Genomic DNA, 25,126 nt, shown 5'->3' with positions numbered 1-25,126 from the left:
AGGACCATAAGGAGTACAGGATTTTTTTAGACCCTGGCTAATGAACTAATGCAGTATTTGGAGTATGACAACGGGTTAAAACAAGTTCCTCCCCTAATGGAAACCCTTCTTGGCTATTTTAAAGTACAGAGAAAAATCCATTCTTGTGGCCTGTTTTAAAAAAAGAAAAACATTGTTTTAGCCCAATATTTTCAATGCTTTACTCACATAATATAGATCATGAAAGTATAGGCATTGGGTGAAGTGTAAACACAGACCAGAATTGATTAATCATACTCTGTTTGTTTACAATCTACTGCATTGCTTGCAGGGATGGAAGATGAATGTAGATAAGAAAGAAAACAAGAAATTAGGCCCCAACAAAACAAATGTAAAACAAGAATAGAACAATATTTTATTTTTTTGCAATGTGTAATTTTTGATGTGCTTTAGCTGCATACAGTACAAGCTAAAAAGTTTTATATAGCATGGTATAACAAACAAATCCTGATGTTTTAAGACACGTTTGATAACTACATTGGCATCAATCTACATACCACGTCGCAACCAAAAATGCGTCTCTTACTGGAGTGCTCAGAGAAGAGTTTTGCCCACGTGGATTCACTTACACAGTATTTTATTAAGGCCCTACCTATTTCACAGTCATGAAAAACGGGACACAAACCATGAAATTCATTCATTCTTGACCTGAAAACTGTCTATTTTGTGTACTTTTACTCTGCCCTTAAATCCAATTAAGTTATGTGTATCGGTCCAAGTTCCTGATGTGATTTTAAGCTTGTTTCAATTTCAAAAAGAAACCTGAACAGGATTTACTGATTGACACTTAATAACAGCCAATAATTACTCTGTGCACTGCTCACTGATTGGTAGATATAGGCATCCGGGGCGGGCTTAGTATCCTAGGAGACCTCAATTGATATTGTTAAGAGAGTGAACATTTTGCGAGTGTCCAAAAGGAATAAAAAAAAAATCTACAATAATTACTGCAGCAGATCATGGCAAACTATTTTGTATAAAATGCAGTGTTTCACTGGATCACATACGTCGAGCTCCGATCCAGCCACATTTAGATTCAGCAGTCAAAAACAAAAAAGGTTTTGGATAATAAATTGAATCAAAAAGGTATAAAATAAATAAAATACTTTCTGAAACAGTGGCATGCGACAACGTAGTGATGTTAAATATTATTAGTTTCGCTCAAGACAGGAGGTTACAGTAGGGACTGATTTTAAACAAAACAATATGTATAACATACATTAACAAAGCAGGTTACTCCTGATCTCTGCATCATCATCCTGTATTTGTCAGTAAGTTAATATATACAAGACACGTTATTAATTTCATGGAATATTCGATTTCATTAAAATATCATCGATGTATTATCGTGGGGTCCCAATCGATAAATAATTTGATTATTATTCTTACAATAATTCTTTCCGTCTATGTATTTATCTGCAACACACACACAAATACAGCTGAGATACTGTACTGAACTGTAGCAATTTTTAGTTCAGCTATTATCATAGCAACATCCCATTCAGTTTAAGAGACTGACCACTACCCCCACAACCTTTCCCATCGCAAAATCAATTACTCTGGCTGAGGCGGGGATGGTGGCGGATTGCAGGGGCGGGGTTGGGTAGTTTGTTGGCAGGGCGGTTTCTGCATTCAGGCTCTCGGTCCTGGGATAGCAACCTGAAGAAGGCTGCGCTGCTGGATATTTGTTGCTGCGTGGGTGTGTGCTTGTCTTCTTCAGAACCTTGAACAGACGGCGACCTGTCCAGTGTCCCGATCCCCACCCTTCTCTTCCCACCCCGACGGATGTCCGTATAACTCTTAGAGACACCAGCCATTCCCAGGGCAGTGAGTGCTGCAGTGTGCGGTAGACAGAAACAGAGGTGTACCAAGCTCCGCTGCAACGCCACCACTGCCGCAGCTTGGCTGTGTACTCTGTGCTATTGTGTGTGGGACTCTTTTGTCCAATTTATTTTCTTTTAAACTCGGTTCTACCATCGCTGGTATTACCAGGGGGGTTTTGTGTTTATTTTTATTTTTTTTTAAATAATTAATGCTACCCAATCTGGGTGCTGACTGTGGCTTTGGCCCCTTTGTTTTTTTGTAAAACAACAAATAAATATACCACTCAGACGTCAGGCTTAGCGCTGAGTTTTGCACTCCACCCTCGACTCTGTGACATCATTGCTGGTCCACCTAAGGCTACACCCACTACCCTCTGACAACTATGTTTTTAGATTCAGTACCATCTTCCCAATACTGACGTCTAGAGGAAGTCGAAAAAAGTAAATCCACCACAATGCATTAAGGGTTACAGTAAGAAGCCACTGTGATTTGTGGAAAACTGTCATTAGTCCAGGGTGCATGCAAATACAAAGTACAATGGTTTCCTCAGGGTTACAGTAGTGCAAATTATTCTGCAGTGTTTTTTTCAGTTTCCCCTCCTCCCAGCTCAACCCCTCTCTGCTGTTAAATCATACAGCAACTGCCAGTCATTTATTCTAGGAGGCATGACCTCCTCAATGTCACAGCTGGGGGTGTCACTAAAGTATTACAGTGCCTAGTGTACAGTGCTCGGTCAAGTAACCCAATTCAGAAGACAGCATGTTTTTAAAATTTGGAGATTAACATTCAAGTGCCTAAGAACTCCTTTAAAAAGGTCTCTTGATGGCAATATGGCGGTTCCCTGCTGGGAGACCTTTTATTCCGACTGTCATCACCGTGGTAAAAAGGTTTTCATTTTGGAGTACCGAAGTGGCTGATTGTGTGGTGCTGACTACAGTGCCAAATCAAAAACTGCAATGCTTTGAACGTGCTCTTTACACAGCTGGTATACCGTACCAAAGTACTGTATGTCTCCTGCAAAAAACAAGCACAGCACATGTCAGTACAACAATAACAAAATGAAGTCATCTCCTGAAGTACAACAAACAACCCCCCCCCCCCCCCCCCCAGGTATAATATAAAGGAGTTATTTTGATGGAGTGGGAGGCATTTCTATTTTGTGTTGCCACTAAAAACAGAAATCATTATCTTTAAAATGCTAGCGTCCAGAGACAATCTGCATGAAACAAAACACACATTAATCTTGCTTACGGTAAACATAATCCATTCCTTTGCCACTAAGAACCAATTAAATGTTGCTTATAACATTTTTTAAAAAGACTAGGAAAATATGAACAACTTCACAGACCGATATTGCTTCCACCACGGTCCTAAAAGTATGCAACACAAACAAGCTGCTTTTACCACTCCTGGGACAAGCACACAATAGTCTTCTTCCAAAATAGCTTTGAAGGGTCAAAAGTACATGTGGATGAGAAAGTATCAACAAACCTAAATACCACATGCCTGTATATTAGCTGAAATTGGCATGTTTATTTTTCAGATGCATAGACCAACCTAGCCTGGAGAGTCAAAATTTAACAATGTTAAATAAATCCAAAAGGAAAAGGTTTTACAGTGCTGTAGTACTGTACTTAAACATGTTCTGTTAACTTAAAAACAATACACATCATGTGCTCAAATCAAACTACTTATAATTATGTGTATTTCTTTTCTGTTAAACACAACCTTTCACTCAAATATAGTAAACCAAATAAAAAGGGATCTGCACATGCACATCTTACAAAAACAAACCAAACTGGCCATTGGGTACTTCAAATACACCACTAACAGCATTTACTACGTATGACTATGATGACTAACTACAGTACTTCTGAAACTACTGCTGAGTATGTCAAGGCAGCAGGGATATATAGTAGGGATATGCTTTTGGTACATTATTATGAACGTTTAAAATGTTATGCAGGTGTCAGCATTTAAGCCATATCTACATACACATACACACACACACACACACACACACACACACACACACACACACACTCTATATTACATTCTGCTGTACACCAGCAGCCCTGTTATAGGAACTGTTATGGGAATGTACAGCACCCATTCGGATTGGCACAGAGGCCTCTTGATTCCAGAACACGTAAATAAAATATTTCCGTTCCATAAATACGCAGATGACATCTCTGTGATGCCAACAGAGAGTGAAATTCACATTTACAGTAACGCATGGAAATTGCTTCTCTTGCTTCATTACTGAAAAGCATTTTTAGTAAGATCTAAACACCTTTTTGGCTAATGCCATGCTCAGACATTTACCTCTAAAGACTGCTTTAGTCTGTTCTGCCCTGTGGCAAAGCGTAAGCCCTGCACATGGGGAAATGTGTAGTTTATTGTATGTTTTTGGGTTAATGGTTAATATATTGATTTAATTAATTGTTTAGCTGCTGTGGTGCTCCGCAGGGGACGATTACCTGTCTGCGTGGAGCAGCAGCTGAAAGCAATCAGCTGTTCCAGCAGGCGGGTGGGCGTGTCTCAGCGGAGCGTCAGTATAAAAGCATGGTGATCGCTGTGATCGGGGCTGCTGCAAGGCCTGCCGTTTTCATGGCACCTTTTGATTTATAGTTTGTTGTACTGTGTTTTATTTTGCACTTTTTGTACAGTGTGATGTACTGGTCCTCTGTGCGTTACCATCGCTGGTAACGTCACATGACCACCTTTATTTTACTTTCGTTTTCTGTTTGTGAATAAAACCTGCGCGCCTGTGCCAGCGTTTTTCAACAACACCACGTCTGTCTCTCTGTATGCTTGAACAGCGGCGACCCACACACGTGACACAAGGAAGACCCTGTCACATGCCCTAAAAAAGTAGTCAGTGTGAATCAAAAGCACACACTGCTTAGAAACATTATAATACTGTAGGTCTTTATTATTATTTTACTAATATTTATAATTTGTTTATAGTTTCATATTGTATAGCCTTGATTACTATTATTAATTTGTTCAACAAATAGTATGTTTTACATAGTGTCATTCAGTACTATATTTTCATATTGTACTGTATATAAAAAGTTAAATCATTCTAACATTTTCCGCTTTTAAAATAAAATAAATGCTGTCTACATTCTGTACCGTCTACCATGTCCTGTACAGCATTAACAGACTTTAAACTATCCAGCATTTCCTGTTCCTCTAATATGTTTTGTAAAGTACTATCTCCAGCTGTAGGTTTTAGCAGAGTACAGTACAGTACAGTACATGACAAAAAAGGAAGCTGAATCCATTGTTAAACACCAACTGACACTTTAAATCAATTGCTTAAAAGCATGTATACTGCAGCATTCATGAGAACCGTTGCTCAACAATACAATATATGCATGCCATAAATAAACATTCATCAGAACCATACTCGAGACGTCTTCCCATTTTCTCTGACAAAGTCTGTCTTGAGTCCATTATCACAGCAGAGGCCTGTTATCCAACAATGTCTCTTTGAAGTGAACTGCACTAAGTCACCAAAGAACAGCACTTTTAAAAGCTCAAGGGCAGGCTATAACATGAGCTGAAATGTTACGAAGCAGCTGTGTCTAATTGCAACACAGCAAAGTAGTGATCAGAAATACCAGTCTGAAAGTTCATGACATGTGGCCATGCAGTCCCCTACCAAGTATGAAATGTAACCATTACATAATGGGTATTTAACTCCTAAAGACCCAGAACCTAAACAATATATCAAAGCTGCTCGTCAGAGCCTGGTGAAGCAGTCATACCCACCCACGAGGGCATATAGGGACTGCACACAAATCTCGCCATCATTTTTCCTTTCACCTGACTTGACGGGAGAGCAACAGCGTCTTTTTGCCCTGCAGTACTGCCTTCGTTTTTTCTGTTTGTGCATCTGGCCTGACGTCACCACTCACCAGCCTGTCACAGTAGCTAAAATAATATTTATAGTTGCAAAAAGAAAAAAGAAAAAAAAAGGTTGCTATGGCAACGATTTGCTTTTTGATTTTACAAGCACGAAGTATTTTACTATATATATTATATATATATATATATTATATATATATATATATATATATATATATATATATATATTATATATATATATATATATGTTGTGTTATGTTACTTGGAACCTTCTTCTTCATCTATCAGCACACCACCTAGAACAAGGAATGGAATAATAGCCGATCAAGACAGGAGCCCATCCCCTCCAATTTCACCTGCAAGCTGAACTACTTCACCTGTTAGAAGAACAAACACTACAGCCGATGTCAGAGGTGTTTTGTTTCAGCTGCTAAATGCACAGAGGGAGATAAATAGTGGGCAAGGTTACGTCATCAAGATACTGGATGCCATGAAGGACCAACAAGGGCAGCAGTTGATAGTTGTGCAAAACGCAACTGACCAAAACAGGTTCAAAATCACCAGGCTCTGGAGCAGCAGGTGTTAGAGATAGGCACTTGTCCAAGGGAGATTATAGCTAGCTTGGTTCCTATTCTGAAAATTCAGTTCTCAGCTGCAATCACATGCTGGTGTACAGGGACAACAGACACCTCCCCATTCCCAGGCTGTGTCTGTCCCTCTGCGTCACACTGGCCGATATGCAGGTAGAGGGGGAGAAAAAAACCATCTAAAACATATTTATTATTTATTGGATGGAGTGGGGGGGGGGGGGGGGGGGGGGGGGTAAAGCTATCTATGTAGGCTTGGTTGGAATTTATTTTCTTATGTTGACATCTACTTTTGTATGTATTCAGAGGAGGCTCCAGTGGTTCAAGATGAGGCGCTTCTTCCTCCTCACCTTCAAGTGTGTCGATCATTTATTGGTCGCCCAGCAATCTCAGCCTCGGACTCAAGCTCTAAAGTTACATTTGCTGCTACTGCTACAGCAATCGAGGCCACTCCCAGCAAAGCCATACTTTGGTTTGTTTATCTGTTTTTTCACCAATGTACATACTGTTTCTAGGTGAGTTATACTTCCAATAATTAAAACCCTCCTTTTCCAAGTGCAAATTACTCTAGCATGTACTCTAGCAGCCTCACCTACCAGGGTGTTTGTTTTTGTCAAGTGCGTGGGCAGCTTGAGCGAAACGGAAGCGGAGCGGAGGCAGGTTATTAATGCTGATAATCTCATCAGGGCGACGCCGAAATTCAACCTGCTTTGGACAGTTTAAAATCCAGTGTGGACTCTGCTCATGTTGTATAAGAGTCACGCTGTGTGTGAAATGTGTAAGGGTTTAATTTGAAGGGCTCTAAAACGGTTGCAAATGCAACAAAAAAAATTTTGTGGTTAAGCGCAATGGTACCTGTCACACAAAAATGCTGCCTCTCACTTTAAAATCATGTGTCAATACTTATAAATGCGTTATAATGTCAGTTTGTAAGGGGGAAAAAAACGCATCTCACATGTTTTAACAAACTGAAGTGAGAACAATGGAAGAACAGTGGTAACAAATACACTAATACTAATAACAATTTCATAGAATACAAATGCTTGTAAGCACAGATACAGTGTGGTGCAAACGTCTTAGACATGTTGCATTTTCTACTCTGATGCATTATGAGCATCTAGAATTTACTCAAAGCCTCCACTAGTGTTTTCTACAACCTTGACTTGCATAAAGGAAGAAAAACATTGAGTGAAGCAGTTTGCATCACTTGATGTGGTGTGGTATCCGAAGCATAAGCAACAAAAACAGATAAACATCATCTGTAATTGACAAACCCAGGACCGGAAGACCCTTAAAGCTGTCTAACAAGGATGAGCAATACTTGAACATAATATCCTTAAGGAACAGAAAGACAAGCGTTGACTTGACAACAGAACTGGCAGAAGGCACAGTGTTTTATTTTTTACTCTTTTTTACTCTTTGAAATATATATATATATATATATATATATATATATATATATATATATATATATATATATATATACACACACACACACACACACACACACACACACACACACACACACACACACACACACACACAGATATTTTTTTTAAAAAAGGTAGTTTCATTTATTCACTTTGTGCCCACAGGGCCAGGACAGGTAAATCTCAATAGTGCAGCACAAATACAAAGAGAGATATTTACTAAGATAATACCAAGTTCCCATTGACCTTATTGTTAAAACATTGTGGGGATTTTATTGATTTGTTAGTATTACATGCAGGACAGCCACTACAAGATTGTTACATTAAATGTTATTTGCTTATATTTAGTCTTTCCTTCTTAGTAAATACTAGCCAGGGCCGTCGGTATACATCATAATGTAATATTATAGTGTGTGTGTATTTAGATATGGTTTAAACTTTTTAAACATTGACAGCTGCATAACATTTAAACGGTCATAAAAATGTAGCAAAAGCACAGCCCTAGTAACCACAGCAGTAGCAGACTGCTGCTCACGCTAAGCTGGACGTGGTTTTTAATCCCTTTCTATTCACAGCAAATTAAAGTAAAAGTCAAGTTTCTCTTCATACTGATCATTGATGCACACTGATCATTGATGCACAGTTTGCTTTAAGCTGGGTCACTCCAGTACAGTAGGTTGCTTATTGAAGAACAAAAAGGCTAAAAAGAGGTTGCTGTTCAAGCTTAGACTGGCTTCAGGCAAGGAAACTTGCAGTCAGCATTTCGTAAAACTGAAAATAACTGACTCTTTACAAAATTACAGTTGGCAAACTTTCCAACTGGAAAGACTGGAGGTACTGAATTTTAAAAAAAGGAGAATGGGTTGACAAAGTTAATCCTATCCAGATCTTTAAACACAACGCAGAAGCCAGGACCTGAGGACGCAGTTGCAAAGTAAGTGTAGATAGAATAGGATATGGGGTACAATAGCAGACACTTATTTATGCAGAACGTGGTGAATGTATGGAATGGGTAGTCATGTCGATGCAGAGTTACTGGGATCTTTGAAAGAACAGGAAGCATTGATGGGTATAATGGAGGGCTACTGATTTCCTGCGAACGCACCATCACGTATGGAATCGAGGAATTAGGCATTGGGAACGGAATTAAACATTCCAGTTTTCGGGGTTTTTTTTTTGGTTTGTTTGTTTTTTCACTGCACCCAGCCAAGTTGAGTTAATTAATCAAGTGATTTCACTCACACGTCTCTGCTGAAACGCAAGCAAACTAACGAAGCAAAAATAAGGCGATGTTTCAGTAAAAAGACAGCTAAGACATTTTCTGATTGAGGATGGTGGGATACTATTCTGCAAATTTTGCTGTCACTCGATTAATCATGTACATGTCAATACCATTAAAAATCATAAACGTAGAGAAAAAGAAAGCAAAAAAGACGGCAACAAAAAAGGGCAAAGCACTGCATTCTTGTATGCTGCAAAACTTAGACTCAATGTATTGTGCTCAAGTCAGGGCTTTCCTAAGTAAAGCTATAAATTAGCAATGTTAAACCATGACCATTTCTTAATTAACTTATATTATCTGACGATGACGAAAGAAGCTCAAAGCTATTTTTCTAGCTATATATATATATATATATATATATATATATATATATATATATATATATATATATATATATTAAGAGGTAGGTAGTCACTACACTACACACGGTTTGTTTCATAAAGACATTCTGTCTGGAGACACATCTTGTGTTAAATATTGCAAATACCAAGACAAAAATTTGCTAAGAAACTATTGGGAGGATTCACTTATGTGTAGAGCTTCTGATTTTCGTTTTTAATGGATAAAAAATGTTAAAACACCCCCCTGACACAATTTAAAAATGTAACCGGTGCGTCTCCAACAAATATCAGAAAAAAACTGGAAACAGTTACTCAGTTCACTGACTTTACCCCTTTCCTGCAAAAAAACGGTCAGCAAGTATCTATCTTGCATGCTCTGGCCCTAGATAGGAAGAGCACCCGTCATACTTATCCTTTAAATTGGAGACTGACCTTGCATATGTCACAGGGAATCAGCATGATGCAACAGCAATGCAGTGAAAACCTGTTGCTTCAGTCTATCCAAGCACTAATGCACAGTAATGTACTAGTATAGTACTGCCTCAGGCTGTTCAGTAGCAGCACTCCTGTACAGAATGCAACAGGGCAGTATACAGTACTGAAGACTGCCCAGAAAACTGAACAGTAACTGAACCGCCTCGGTGCTACAGTACCTTGGATACAGTACACGTACAGTGACTTGCGAAGGGTCAGTACGGTATCCTTGGCACAGCGCACTTGGTATGGTACACATGCGATGCCTTGCAACGGGTCGGTACAGTACTTGTGCTGTAACCTTGCCCTGCGTTACTGCAAGTAGTAGTATACAGGGACTGTATAGCTCTCAGAACTACATTTCCCATCATCCTTCTGCTCACATACGTAACTGAGATGGATTTAACAGTGAGCAGGCTGTGTGCAAAAACTATGTGTAATCAGTAAAGAAAAAATACAATATTTCAAAAATAATTATTATCGCATTAGTAGCTAAATACATAGGCAGATAAAAGTAACCAGTACTTATCTGTATACTCCCCCTTCAAGATCTGAAAGAAAAATGATACTAGTACTTGATAGGGAACAATGTGTACACTGTGTAGGCGAAACACCCACTTAGCCAATATGAATAGTCAATTATTAATAACATTGTCTAGTCTATTTTTTGTTTTTTATAAAAGATAATAACAAAAAAACAAGCACACTAGGTACACACCCAGGGTCCCATATTAGCAAAACGTGGAGGATGCATACTGTCATATATAAAAGAGCAGAACTTATTTTGTGTTAAATTGTTTCCTGAAAGTAATGGCAGGAAGCAGCTCTGTAGGCATGTGCTGTATAAATAAACTCATTTATTAACTGATGGATGGGTGGTTATATTTTGAATTACTGCAACAATGCTGCACTTCAGGGTCGCTGCTTGAAATAGGAAATGGTTGTCCATTTGAATAACAGTGTTGGTGATACAAATCATCCATGTCTGGGGATGTGTGTGTGTGTGTGTGTGTGTGTGTGTGTGCGTGCGTGTGTGTGTGTGTGTGTGTGTGTGTGTGTGTGTGTGTGTATGTGTGTGTGTGTGTGTGTGTGTGTGTTTTTCTTAATACAGCATCAACCTCCAATGTTAGCAATACCACGCTGAGTTTTTTGGAACTATGGGGGGAGGGGGGGGAATCATTGTGTGCAGTTTTGGATAAGGAAGTACCTATCAACCCTGTATAGTTTGCCACAGTTTGAAGTGGAGATGCAGCTTCCATATACAGTACTGCAGACTATGTGATCTTTGGAATGCCACTTTCATAACAAATGCATGGTATATCATTATGTTTTTGGCCAACATCTGTAGAGTCATCTTAATCCACAGCCATAGGACAGATACAGTGTCTTTTACTCTATACACTTTGTATATATCCAAAGCAAATGACTACAGCAGTTCTAGTTTAGGCACAAATAAATCACAGTAAACTAGATTTCAAGCTCTTATTTACTGTAGTCATATGTTTTAAAACAGCCACATTGCCTCAGATTCATCACACTGCAATAACACAAAAAGTTTCAAGAAGAATCCCTGACTATGTGGTTAAAGATTTAAAAAAAAAAAAAAAAAAGAAAAAAACAGGCCTTGATTTACTGGGAAACTACTGTATCAGACAGATACCCCAAAAAGAGGCCTGCAATTCAGTCTGCTTGTTCCATTGCTGTCTTTTGTGGATTTTTTTTTTTTTTTTTTTTTTTTTAGCAAAGTGCTTAATGCTTAAAAATAAATTAAAATTTCTATTCATTTGACACAGGCATTGTGCAGATGGTCCACTGCAAGTACTACTCAATCAGTAAGTCATTTGCTCTTTTGTATGTTGCTTAGATAGATGAAAATAATACCTGGAAATCCTGCAATTGCTTTTGGGCAAACTGCTTTTCTTCTATAATGTATTACTTCTGGGACACTTTATAAGGTGCTCATGTTTTTATTGATTGAACCTTATTATACTATCCCAAACTGTGCGAGTCTGAGAAAACAGTTTCCTTTACTTTAATTTGTGAAGTCCTACTGTATCATTTTTGAAAAAAAATATGTGGTTTTTTTCTTTTTCCATTTCCTTTTTTGTTTAGCAATCTAACAAACAGCTATTGAACATAAAAAAAAAAAACACTTAGATCCACTGCATGCAACTTTCATTTAAGTTCCCTGCAAAAAAAAAAAGTAGTCTTATAACATACCACTTTCTATAAACTATCCCATTCAGTGTGTCGTCTGCTGTGTTAATCAAAATGAAGAGGATCATAACAGGTTAAGGGTGCTCGAACTTACACAGTATCTTAGGACAGCTCTGTTGAACTGCATACTTTTAGTACGGCACGTTAGCAGAGAGACACGCTTAATTCCATCCGAGAGTGGAATTGAAGGCTGATTCACCATATTTCACTGATCAAAACTTCTATGCTACCATTAAAGCAAGCCTCCTCTCCTACGTAGGGTACATTACATTCTCCACAAAAAAAAAAAAACATAAAAACCTTAATCTCTTCTCTCCAACTCTCTTCCCACAAAAAACTAAAAAGGAAAAGATCAACCAAAATAAATCTGAATTTTACATACTGATAACAGATTGTCTCCTTCACAGCTTCTCTCCATTAAGGCACTAGCTCCAAAGCAGTCAGACTTGATGTGTGCCTGTGTTTCCAATCTCCACAACACGTCTCCTGAAGGTCTCACTGGCACGCACTTTGTCTGCATCTGCCTGCGTGTGTGTGTGAGAGAGAGAGAGAGAGCTTCCAAGGATGTTTGCTTCTTTCTCAGCAGCCAATCAAGAGCCTCCAGGAATATTTCATATTCCGAGCCAATAACTTGCACACACAACAACATTTACGGAACACGCATGTGTAGCGTCACAGTGGGTCATAATATCATTCTGTTTATGAAATTAACCGAATTGTAATATACAGAGGGGGGTCCTAAACCATTCTGTGTTTACATGGTTTCTTGTCACAAACACCCCCACTTACAAAGAATGCTTTTAAAAACAGTCATAAACTAAATACTGGACAAGTGGTTTATCTTCACCAGCGCTGAATAAATCCTGTGGCGCCGGCGGTGTCTTTCAAAAAGTAAAACCAGACGTTTTGAATGCCTTCGACACTACTGAGAGACGACAGGAGACCACATAAATCCAGCCGACAGGGGGCAAAACAGCAAGCCATTTGAGAACACTGGGACACCTCGGAACGAGAACCACCAATGGGAAAACACCCCATGTGGACTCGGGCACAGCCCACAATAAACAAACTATCCAATCACAGGGGTGAAGGGATGATTACAAAAGAACAAGTGCAACTTTCAAAGCAGGGCTCCCGACACGAAACCAAAGGCTCTTGACACACAAACAAGTCTCTGACCTTTGACAATCTGAAAACACAGCCGGCGACCAGCTTGAACAGAGGCACCGTTTTCGGAAAATCTAATACAAGATAACTACTCTAGTGTTTGTCTTGGGGTGGGAGTCCGCTGCGTAAGACGTCTAAAATCCTAAAAGTACTTCTAATCAAATCTCTAAATTAGCCCAGATTTATCACCGTAGAAAGAGTTGGATGAACAGTTGAAGTCGACAGAGATTGAAATATATTCAGTCTTGTACTAGCTAGCAGTGCCGGAGTTTGCGGTGGAATATTCCAGACATAACTGGATGAAGAGTGAACACATTGGAAACTGGAAAGCGTAATCAATCAGACTGCAGAGTCTGTATCATCCGATCTGAAACCGCTGAACTCCACGTCGTCATCTGAAACAAGGATAATCCTAACCCTGCCCCTGAAACAATCAATGCACAGAGCAATTACAGTACACCCTCGCTATAACAAACCTGCCTTTTGTTTGTTATACCGAGGGGTTTGTTATAGCGAAAGGACAATCAAAAAGAACAATAAACTGTTGGAGTAAGTTAACGAAATGAGATTGTGAATAAAAGTAGAATTACATGTACCTGTTCATCTCATTCATTAAAGAATTCAAATGCAGTACAAAAAGTGAAAATCCCAAATTGAAGCTGAACTTTTTTTTCAAAATCAATCCACCATAAATTGTTTCAAAGTGCACCAAATCTTAATCCAGCATGCAAGAAACCCAAACTGAGCTTTTGCTCCAAATCAACCAGACAAAGTTTGACATGAAAAGTTTTTTTTTTTTTTTTTTTTTTTTTTTTTTTTTTCTTCAATCAATTTTGCTTTGCTGCATGGTTGTTGAACAAGTCAGGTGCTTTTTGACAACCTATATTCACGACAAAGATATGCCTGCATGGGTAAAAGCTGGACGGAGGCAAAAGTGGCCGGAAAAGGCAGCAAAACTGCTCAGATCGTCATAAATCATACATCAAATTATTGATTCCTCCCCACGCATTACATACCAACAGGAATTATCATTATCGCTGTTTTCCTAAATAAATGTTTATGCTTCCAGACAAAAACAATAATACAGTTGAACAGCTGAACAATATTTGTCAGTAGTCCCAGTGCTTATTGGAGACTCTCATTTATTATGTATGATCACTAACATCTGCAAATACTTCAGATGCAATCATGAAAAAGCTACCTGCACACAACCATATAGACACGACAAGTAAATTACAACATTTCAGCAAAGTCTTTAAAGGTTGTGTCAGTGGGTAATAACAGCTTGTATTGTAATAATAATAAAAGCAGTAAAACCAACTGAAGACAGCCTGTCAATATCGGAACCCAAGCGTGTATTAAGGTAGGCTTGCAGCACAATAAAAAATCAAACATGGTTTTAAAATTAATAAAAGCAATAAGTATCATTTTTATTAACACATATTATATTTATTGTTCACCCTCAAAATGTGTTCATTGGTAAGCATAGAAAATCGATGAAAAATTAACCAGCAACGAATCTTCATTGCAAAACAACCGCATGAAATACTGTGTTAATACGAACAGTAAGTTCATACGGTTGGCCCACAACACTCAAAAATGCTTCAAACTGTTTAAAGATTAACAGTAAAATCAATACAGGTACCAGTTTTATCACAAAATCTTTATTTATTTATTTATTTATTTTTTGGGGGGGTCCAGGGGCCACGTTCATTATAGCCGAAGATTTGTTATAATGAATGGCATTACAGAGAGGGTGTACTGTACCTCTAGACAGTTTTTTTGTATTCAAGTGAGCCGTGATATTTCCCCTCAGGCATTATTTGGGCATGGTTATTAAAAACCGAAAATTTATAGCGAAATTGACTTTCAGCTGAAAGTTGGGGTGGGGCAATTGTTCAAACCAGGGCGGTTTGAACAACCGGTTATTAAAGGCAACACTGTACTGTACATCCAGTTATACAGTAAACACATAATCAATTTCGCTAATGCAGTGTATACTAGCATGTTTAGAAATAGAGACTAATGTGGTCCATTGCACTATACAAGGATGCCACCTTTAAACATATACACGCCTCTCTTTACTGTAGTTTACCAGTTATAAACGTTTAGAAAACCCATAACATGAAGCAGCTGAGAAGTCTGTACCTCTTATCCCCAATATATTTTTGTATTAGTGTTACCTATCTTTTTTATTTTAAATACTTGGCTGAGATGTATATCACATTGCTGTATATAATGGATTAGGGCTTGAAGTTTTTCGGTTTCAACCAATAACGTTTTAAAAACCAATTAAACAAAAAATACTTACTGTTAAAAGGCTAATAAGTCAATTGGTGTAAAAAGTCAACTCTTGTTAGCATTGAGCTTGCTGTGCAGTTGTGTATTAGTGATTGCCTTCTAATTGTTTCTATAAAGTTATTTATTGATAAACCAGGAAGTGAGTTGATAAGTTCGAAAACAATAAGTACAATGTGTGATCTGCAGTAATAAAACTGTAGGATTGTAATCTATCTGCATGGAGCCGACTTATTGACATAGTTATTCCAACCGAACCCCAACATTACAGTATGATAGACACAAGGACTGGAATAGGGTGTAAAATGGAATCTGTTGCACCTCACAAATCTCAGATTCAAAATACATCCAGAGTTCTAGTGCCTGAATCCTAAATGTGGACATCCTCACTTCAACACAGTATGGTAACGTTTGTATACGTATTAGTGAAACATACATGCAATTTATTACAGAAACTGAAAATTGAAGTGGTTAATTTTTAATAACCAAAAATAACCGATTTTGCCAAATATTAATAAAAATTCAAGCCCTACTCCTAACGTAGTCAGAGTCTATTTGGAAAAGAAAACCGTCAAGGGAAAAAGTAGGCAAAGCTCAATTATTTAAGTAAGCCCATATTTAAAGTAACTTTTTTTGCAAATCTAAAAGCAGTTGATTTGCCAAAATAAGATTATTTGTATTCTTAGTTTGCTTGTGTTACTTGTAGATTTGTAGACTGTCTAATAAACTTAACAGGCAGTTGGTGTGCTCTTAAGATCATGTTTTACATTAATTAGCCATGAGGTTTTCCGAATGCTCTGTATTCCAACACAGACGCACACGTGTGCAAATAACTTTTTCTACCTTAAAAATGTGCATTACTGCTTAGTACTAAAGTAAATACAAATATTAATGTAATATACCAGTTATTTTTTTCTTGAAAAGGGTCCGCCCATTGTTTAAATGGTTTAGTTTACTGCAGGTAGTTCTCACGTTAACAAAAAAAAAAAATAATAATAATAATAATAATAATAATCATGTGGCAACCTTAGCTGGTACTATGTTAAGCCCAAATCTGTTCTTCGAGCCAATTATATTTTTTCCTGGTTTCCTGAAGAGTTGGGCAGGCCATTGGGATTCTCACATACCGTTCTGTAGGGCCACAGTCCAGTCCTTCTTCTCAGAGTCCTGTGCAGTCATTTTGCCAACTTTCCACCTGCAACTCGACAGAACTGAAAGCAATTGGTACTGTAACTAGACCCGTTCATTTCTAATCGGCAGCACAGTAATTAAAAAATAGGTTTCAAATGAGGACTCCTCCGAACAAAGGCATGACTGTGGGCTGTACTGGAGGATGTTACTTAATGTGCTTCTACAGAAATAAGGGTTTAATGAAAACGTCAGACTGAATAAAATATACAAAAAGGAAATATTTAAATGTAGGCCATTTATTTTAGAAACGTGATCTAAAGGCAACCTTTGAACTTTGTGCAGCATTTAACTGCAGATTAGACTGTCAACTGTAATAATAACCTGTATCAGCGTACATTTGATACTTGAACAAGACAAGAGGAGAACAGGCCTAGATGTTATTGTCCAGTTTTGGTGCTAATAGAATTGTGGCTAGTGTATAATATACCTACCAAAAAACATTAAAAATAATAAAATAAAATAAAACACATTTTTCACTATTCCCATCACTGGTTATTTTGTTTGTTTTGTTTCATTTTTTGATAGAACAGTTTAGTTTTGTTGTTGGCAGCTCACTGCAAATGACTAATTCTATGCAGCCCAAGATATGAACCCACTGCTGTGCCTCACTTCGTTTACAGTAGACATTCTTAAAACAGCAAAGCCAGCTCTGGAACGTTATTTTTTAAGGATATAACCAAAAACATGACTCAGTGAAAGCATTTTATAAATGTAGGTTATTTTTCATAATTACTCACAAAACGTAACCCGAGACACCTACAGCAGTGCTGCAAGTAGTATTTAGCAGGAAATAGCATTACGAGGGTGGTGTGTGGGTGCTTAATAAGACATAAATTATACTAAAATACAACATGAGATCTCACCATTTATTGTTTTAAAATAAAAAGGTAAAATCGTAATGCTGTAAGCCGCCAATTGTGTGTCAAAGTCTGGCAGTTAAACAAAAAACAAAAACATTTGAACATACATTTCTTTGGAAATCCAAACATTATTGTGGATCCGATTTACTAAACAATTGCTGAGGGGCTTTTACAGTATTTACATAATGAACAAAGTAAATCAAATTGACCTTCCATTAAGAACACACACACAAATACACCCCCACACAATCATGCCACTACAGTATCTCTGGCTATCGAAAGGTGCTATGCAATGCACTGTATTACGTGCCGAGTTAATTGCTGAATAGACACACACACTGCCATACAGGCTTACTTGGGTATTGTCTGTGACACTTGCCTCAACAGATGATTTGCTGACACTCAGGCTGCCACAATCATTTGCTTCTATTCTTCACTAGAATACACTCTAAGGGGGGGCGTTCTACACACAGTGTAAAGAGAGCATTATGTGTGTTTGAAGGGAGAGGGGGTGTCAGGAGACTACTTGCTGAGTCAACTGACTTTCCCCACCTACTGTACAAATCACACGTAGTGCAGGGCTTCATGCCAGAAGTTCCTCTAAGGTGAATTCGGATATTCAATATCTGATCTTCCATAGGCCTAGTTCTGCTGAGTTTTCAGTAAAGAGTTCTGCTTTATTCCAGCAAGCACAGAATACTGGCTGCAGACTCTACCTAACCATGATCTATTAGTAATCATCCCCCTGAACCAATGTATGTTTAATAAAATCCAAAACCACCAGCCTCAGAGACTATTTCCGTTACGAACTTCAAACTGTTATAGTGATATTGCAGGGCTCGAAATTAGCAGCAGCGATGTGGCAATTACTGTAATGCCCTTCAAAATATGTCTGTTCACAACCAATGGTCGCAGTGCCTTTTCAGCTACAGCAACTAGAGACTCCTGCATTAGATCCAAACAAGAACATGATTTGGGTGGCTGTCACATCAGCAGGGGAAACAACAACAAACACGACCCTTTCAAGCACATGCAATTCTACCAAGCGTAATATAGCGCCATCTCAGACGAGTCCAGAAAAGAAAAGTACAAAGCCTTGCTCAACCTAAAAGAAATGTGCAAAACTTGATCCTTTTTTCAGGTCAGTAGTTTAGAAATGTTTATGATACTTAGTTGGTGGTTAAGTGGTTTTCTTTCAGGTTTTAAAAAAAAAAAAAAACTAACTCCCTCATTTCCTTATTTTTACCAAATAGGTTTTTAAAATCGCTCCTAAACTGAAAGACAAATAGAAGGAGATGTGATACCTTTTATTGGACTATCATCTCTGGATGAATATGGCTGCCATTTCACCTATCCCTAAACTGAAAGAAATGAATCCATTAATTAGGCCTAAGTGTTAACCCTTTGAGATATTGGTATTGTTGCTTAATTACCCTAAAGCAGGATGACAACATAATAGTCTTTTACGAAATTCCAACAGTAAAATGTATCTAAATAGTTTTATGATGTATTTTACATCTCAGATGCAGAACATATAGAAAAACAACTAGAGACAGTGACTACTAATTGATTTCAGCGCACTGATCCACTTGTTACAACTTCCCAAAAAAAAAAAAAAAAATGTCCACCTTCCCGCATTCTGTTCTCTGGCAGCCAGCTGGCAGTGTAGACAAGCTCCACACACAAAATATTATAAAAACTGTGGTGAGGAAGAGTTTTCATTGAAAGAACACTGAGGAACCTGTACAGTATCTACAAATTTAGGCTTCGGAAAGTTGCTAGCTTTATGCATACATGCAACACAGTGACTCAGATTTCATATGTTACACGCAGGAACAAGATTTCTGAGTTTGTTAAACTGAGTAGAATATATGCTGTTAAAATTGAACAAAAACTAAACAGTCCCATGGATTAGTGATAAAAGCGAATGCCTGGCTTCATCGCAGGGAGCTGTGTCCTTGCAGGCTTGAATCTACAGCTCTGGCCAAAGTTAGGCATCACCCTGTAGAATGAACTACTTTATAAAGTGGAATGAAACCTGCTGAACAATGTTATGTCAACATATTGAATTACATACTGCTTTATAGTTTTCCATATACTAAACTAATGGCTTCTGGTAGACTTCTGCGATATCACTTTGTAGTTTCTTTGATTACATGCTGTTAAATAAAAGATTTAAAATTGTGTTCATAATATTATTATTATTTTTTTAATTCTAAGTGTTCTTTGGCCATAGCTATAGGCTGCTGTTTGAAAAAAAAAAAAAAAACAAGAATTTTCTGATTCAATAAATTGTTATTATTAAAAAACTGTTGTTTCTTTCTGTGGTCAAGAATTAGCTTTTTTTTAGCAGGTGCCCTGCACGCAGAGCTCAAAACAAGAACGTTCACATTCACAGTGCTGTGATGCCACATCTAAAAAGGTTCGATCCTAGTCCAAGACATGATCTCAAAGAAAGGTTTAAACATGTGTTGCACCAAATTGATGTCATGAAAGCACAGCGACCCACTTGCAAGGTATTACCACATAAAGATAAAGGACAGCAGGTCACTTTTAAGATGATGCATTCAGGCTAGAACAATATGACTAAAGAGACACAAGCAAACAGTTTTTAATATACTGTATAACTTATTTTAAAAGGTTTCATTCTCAGCATTCGGTTTAAAAAATTAATAAATAAAAAAGACTCTTGATAAAAAATAAGTATGCTCCTCCTTCTCACATATCTATTGTAATGGAAACACTGACAGGAGGGGTCAGAACATCCCAGGCATTCCACAGCTCATGCAGAAAAATAAAAAACATTGAACAATTTGACAACTGTATGTACAACTTAAAAGCCCTAGAAGAGAAAGTTATGCTATGTAGCTTCTCTACTATCTTTGCAGTTTATTGTCAGCATTTCCTTTCAGGATATTCCACACCACAACTGTCTTGTCAGAAAGTAATTTTTTGTTGTGTTTACTGTTGTTGTAGCTTATCTCCTAGCAGCAAGGTGGTTGAGTTCAAGGAAATAACACACAGCAAATCGTATGTGACATAATGAAAAGATATGAACTACACCAACCTTCAAGTGAAGTGGTTAAGCGATGTCAGGAAATACAGAAAAACATATCTGAACCATACCACCTGCAAATGTGTGAAACAAAGTACAGTTACAGTATTCTAAATAACTGAACATAGATACTAAATTTGATCACACCAGGTTAAGCCAGTCTGTATGTAAATCGATAAGGTATGTAAAAATGCAAGTCACGGTGCACTATACAGTATAAAGACAAAAGTACGGCTCTAGATAGTGACAGATTTGGATAACTCTTAATCACCATGTTATACCACCTGTCAGTTGAATGTCATTCCTAATGAAAAGTACAGCATTGAAATAGTAAACCTTCAAATAAAATCCTTCTGAAAGGAATTCTCCAACAGGAAATAAGATTAAAAAAAATATATATGATTCTCACTTGCCATTACAGTAGTTCTACCATAATTATCTAATCACCGACCAACACCCAAGATATTGTAAGACAATAACAAAAAGAAAACAATGATCAAGCATTTTGTCAAATGCCTATTACTACAGAAATGTTAAGCAATCGCTTGTCAATAGCCACAGTATTCTTGGGTACCTCTAACAAGATTCATAATGAATAAAAACAGGAAGCCAAGCGCGACCCTGCAATGGTATATCAAACGACGACGATGGAAATGTAACACAGCTCTCTTGTGTTTTCTGTGTGATTGACAGTGGCCCAAAATAACAGTTGTTCTGTGAAAATGTGTTACATTTACTAAAATAAAAATAATAATAAAAGGAACACAGCGAAGCCACGTTTGGAAGTATTGGAATCTGTGTATTTGATAGATTATGTAAAACATGTACGCTCTGTTCCTTTTGTATTATTGGTTTTGTTTTTTGACTAATATAATGTAACAAGGTAGTTTCATTTATTTACTTTGATCCCACAGGGCTGGCACAGGTACATCTCAATAGTGCAGCACAAGTACAAACAGACACTTACTATGCTGACACCTGCATAGCATTAAAATGTTCATAAAAATGTACCAAAGCACATCCCTAGCAGTCAGTCTAATTGTGAAAATGCTGTATTTTTCAGTATAATTTCATCCCATGGAAAAACAGTATCCTCAGTACAAATGTAGCCATGTATTGAGCGGTTACTGTATAGCATCACAGATTTGTAGGACTTGGCTAGTGTTTCACAAGATCAAGATGTTACTGCCAAGCAATTTCAACAGTTAGGTTTCACACAGTAAGTCTTTTTGTTTTTAGAGCAGCAGAGAAAAGTAGCAACCCTTGTAGAGTAAATACACAAACCCCTATGGAAGGATGCAAGATGTAATCTCTGGTAAAATATTTATTAAAAAGCAGTCACACACAGAGTAGCACTTGAAAAGCAGCAGAGAAATACCCAGCATAGTCAAAGGCCACAGGCTGGATTGTTCTCCTCTATCTAACGAACAGGGTCACTTTAGCTCACTTAATTGGAATTCTGTCACGTTTCCATGAACAGTGAAAACAGTCTGTACAACTCAATCTCACTTAGTTTCAATATCAAACTGGAGCTGCTGACAGGATTCCATCTGCAGTCCACAATCCAATCTGCAGCTGGACATTACACTGGTCAAAGATCGCCTGCATCATGACTTTGTACTATTGCCACTAATAACTTAATTCACTTACAGCATGTTCCTAAGACTGGGGTGATGCATCGAGCGATCGTATTGTTTGATTGCCATACTCAAGCATGGGCACCATTTGTTTATTTATTTATTTACTTACTTTTGACATTGTGTCATCTGCCTGCTTGATTTTAGGCTCTGCGCATTCGCACCACGTTCAAAAAACATAAGGTATTTGAATTTGGACTCATTTTATACCCCTAAATGGATGGTGGAAAAAAAACAACCAAGATCGCTTTCCAAAAATAGACGATTGGACAGAAGCATCTCCGCAACAATCTGTCTGACACTCTAAGGTCACTCCAGGATTACCAAGTTGTTATCTAAAACAGTGGTCCAAGAACACGCTTGCCTCTCCATTCTGAGAATGGCAAACAGCTTAATGTCCTTGTTGTTGATATCACACTGCTATTTTTATACTGAAATATTGTAATAGTGTAACTCTAATCTGTAATCTCTGCATACCCCCCAACAAATTAAAACAAATAGCAGACACTAAGAACACAATTTAAAAATGGCTGTACAAAAACACTGTTGTAAAATAGTCCTACAGTGAGTTTGCTGTAGTGCATTAATCTAGAAGTAAAAAAGGTCATGTTGGGATAAGTGATGGGACAATCTATGCCAAAATTACATCTGCAATAATGAGAACACACTCTAATCTCCAGAAGAGTTCCGCTCTCCTTTAGTTTAAGTTATTTGACAGGGTATTGGTTTTAAGCACTTACTGTAATTTGATACTACTTAGCTATACATGTATTTAAATAATTCAAAATTAAATTAAAACAGGTTTATATACACATATACAGACACAACATCAGCTTCCCAAGTAATAATTTTGAATGTTTACTGTTCTCTCAGAACAAAAGGGTATTCAAATCAAGCCCTGGGTACACACACAGTAGGATGCATCATCAGTATTCCTGACATGCATGTGATGATGATCATGTCATTTATTAACAGGGTTAAATAACTTCTTTATGAAAATCCAACCTAATCCGCAAAGGATAGACTCTGGGGTCGAATATAGTAAGAGGTAGATAATGAGTTAATTTATGGGAAGGGTTTCAATTATTGGTGCTTGAAGGATTTTTTGGTTAGAAGTCAGGCTTTAATACAGTAACAGGTACTGTATCTTACAGATACTGTACAGGATGAATCCACCCACAGAACTAGTACAGTGGAATATTATTATATTTCAGATAGTCAAGATGACCATTAACCTCCTGGGTTTTCTGTCACCCAACATCCTTTACCATTGATGTCCTTACTGTCCTTACCACCACAAGGAATGCATCCGTTAGCATTTCAGTGGACGTATCCACATTGTATTAGAATGCAAATGCAGGAAATACTTCTTGCCCGGGCCACTCAGAAGCCATATTAAACATACTCACTTGATGGAAACCCTGTTCATTCACACATTCATCTGTCATACTCCCTCAGCTAGGCTTGTTCTGAACACACGTGTTCACATGGACTGACATTCAATACTACTGACACGATCTATACAAGTTGTGTACTACTGGCCTTACAAATTATGCTGTTATGTCGTGTAATAGTAAGTCTATTTGTGATCTCTGAGTATCACCAACAAATTAAAACAAAATACAGACACAAAGAATTACTGGAATAGCATATCAATTATCATTAAAATACTTTTAAAAAAAAAAGTGAGTATGTACGACAGAAAAACCGGGAAGCGTTTTCGGCGATAGCAACGCTTTGTTGTAGCAGTATCGCATTCCCAGTGGTATTTCAGAACTACATTACTGTATTATTCTGACTGAACAGCCAGCTTTAGCGTCCCGGCTAACCCACATGGTCACGTAGCTGAAAGAAAGTAAGTCTGGTTTAGACCCAGAACATGAAGCAAGTCTGATTTTTGTTTCATAATGGAAATTCGTATACTCCAGTCAATTCAAATTTGTAACCGAAAACATATGGATTCATCGTATAACATAGTACCCCACAACCACCAGCAATCTAAAACAGGCATGTGAGTTAATAGTTACCGTTGTTAGCAGTGGTCTCATCTGCTCGCTTCTACCTTCTTCCTGCATTTCTCACTGTCCCTGAATACTCAATACAAAATTACTTCTTGCCCCTTTTACACGAAGTGACACTGACTCGCACTTTACACAAATTGACACAAAGAAGCCACCGCCTCTCTATGAGCGACAGTGTTCTCTGCCACTCAGACGACACCTGTCGTGGCTGCAAAGCCAATCAGGTTTGGATAAGAGCAATGGGAGTGAATACTCACGAAGAGGGGGCGTAGTCTGTGAAAAAAGAGACGAACCGTATCAAATACAGTAGTGACTCACTGACACTTGCTTTTTTTGTTTGTTATTATTGTCAATCATTGCCAAATCACACAATTTGCACTTGTGTGATATTAACAATTGCACTGTTACAAACCAAACACCTCTTGTTGGAAGTAATGTTTTATAATGCTAACTTAATCACAGTGAAATTACAACTATCAGCACCTAGCTTGGAAGTATACAAAGAATAAGTGGCCACATTTGTTCACCCATTCTGACCTTCCTTTTGAAGTGAAACATAACTTTATTTGTAACTTGAATTATTAGTACTGCCAGAAATCTGCCATTCTGGAAATATATACCACTGGTACTGCTTCCTCTCTTATTGTAGAAGGTACAATACATTGCAGAACTTTATTATATTCTACAGATGTATATATTTATCAAAGAAAATGAATAAGTTATTTTGCAATTTCGAATGCATTTCCCATACCCTTATTGTTAATTTATTACAGTATATCACGTGTTATTTGCCCATCTTCCACTAGACATGATGACAAATTTATTAT

The 25,126-nt window shown here is 37.6% G+C and overlaps 1 protein-coding gene across 10 annotated transcripts in view; it reads right to left on the bottom strand.

Annotated features, from left to right (window-relative positions):
- Positions 1-24,419, bottom strand: part of LOC121312919 (sodium bicarbonate cotransporter 3-like) — a 60,889-nt gene extending 36,470 nt beyond the window's left edge. For 3 of the 10 annotated variants that reach the window (XM_041244832.1, XM_041244833.1, XM_041244834.1), the window contains exon 1: positions 12,453-12,624. In XM_041244832.1, coding sequence (XP_041100766.1) covers positions 12,453-12,590 — 138 coding nt within the window. In that variant the 5' untranslated portion in view covers positions 12,591-12,624. Of the gene's footprint in view, positions 1-12,452; positions 12,630-24,305 lie in introns of those variants that run through there. The other 7 variants (XM_041244841.1, XM_041244842.1, XM_041244839.1 and 4 more) reach the window with 6 other exon arrangements.
- Positions 24,420-25,126: the final 707 nt, after the last annotated feature.

This window comes from Polyodon spathula, chromosome 3 (assembly GCF_017654505.1).
Source record: "Polyodon spathula isolate WHYD16114869_AA chromosome 3, ASM1765450v1, whole genome shotgun sequence".
Classification (NCBI taxonomy): Eukaryota; Metazoa; Chordata; class Actinopteri; order Acipenseriformes; family Polyodontidae; genus Polyodon; species Polyodon spathula.
Note: the sequence above shows the minus strand (reverse complement) of the source record. Positions and strands in the feature narration are given on the sequence as shown.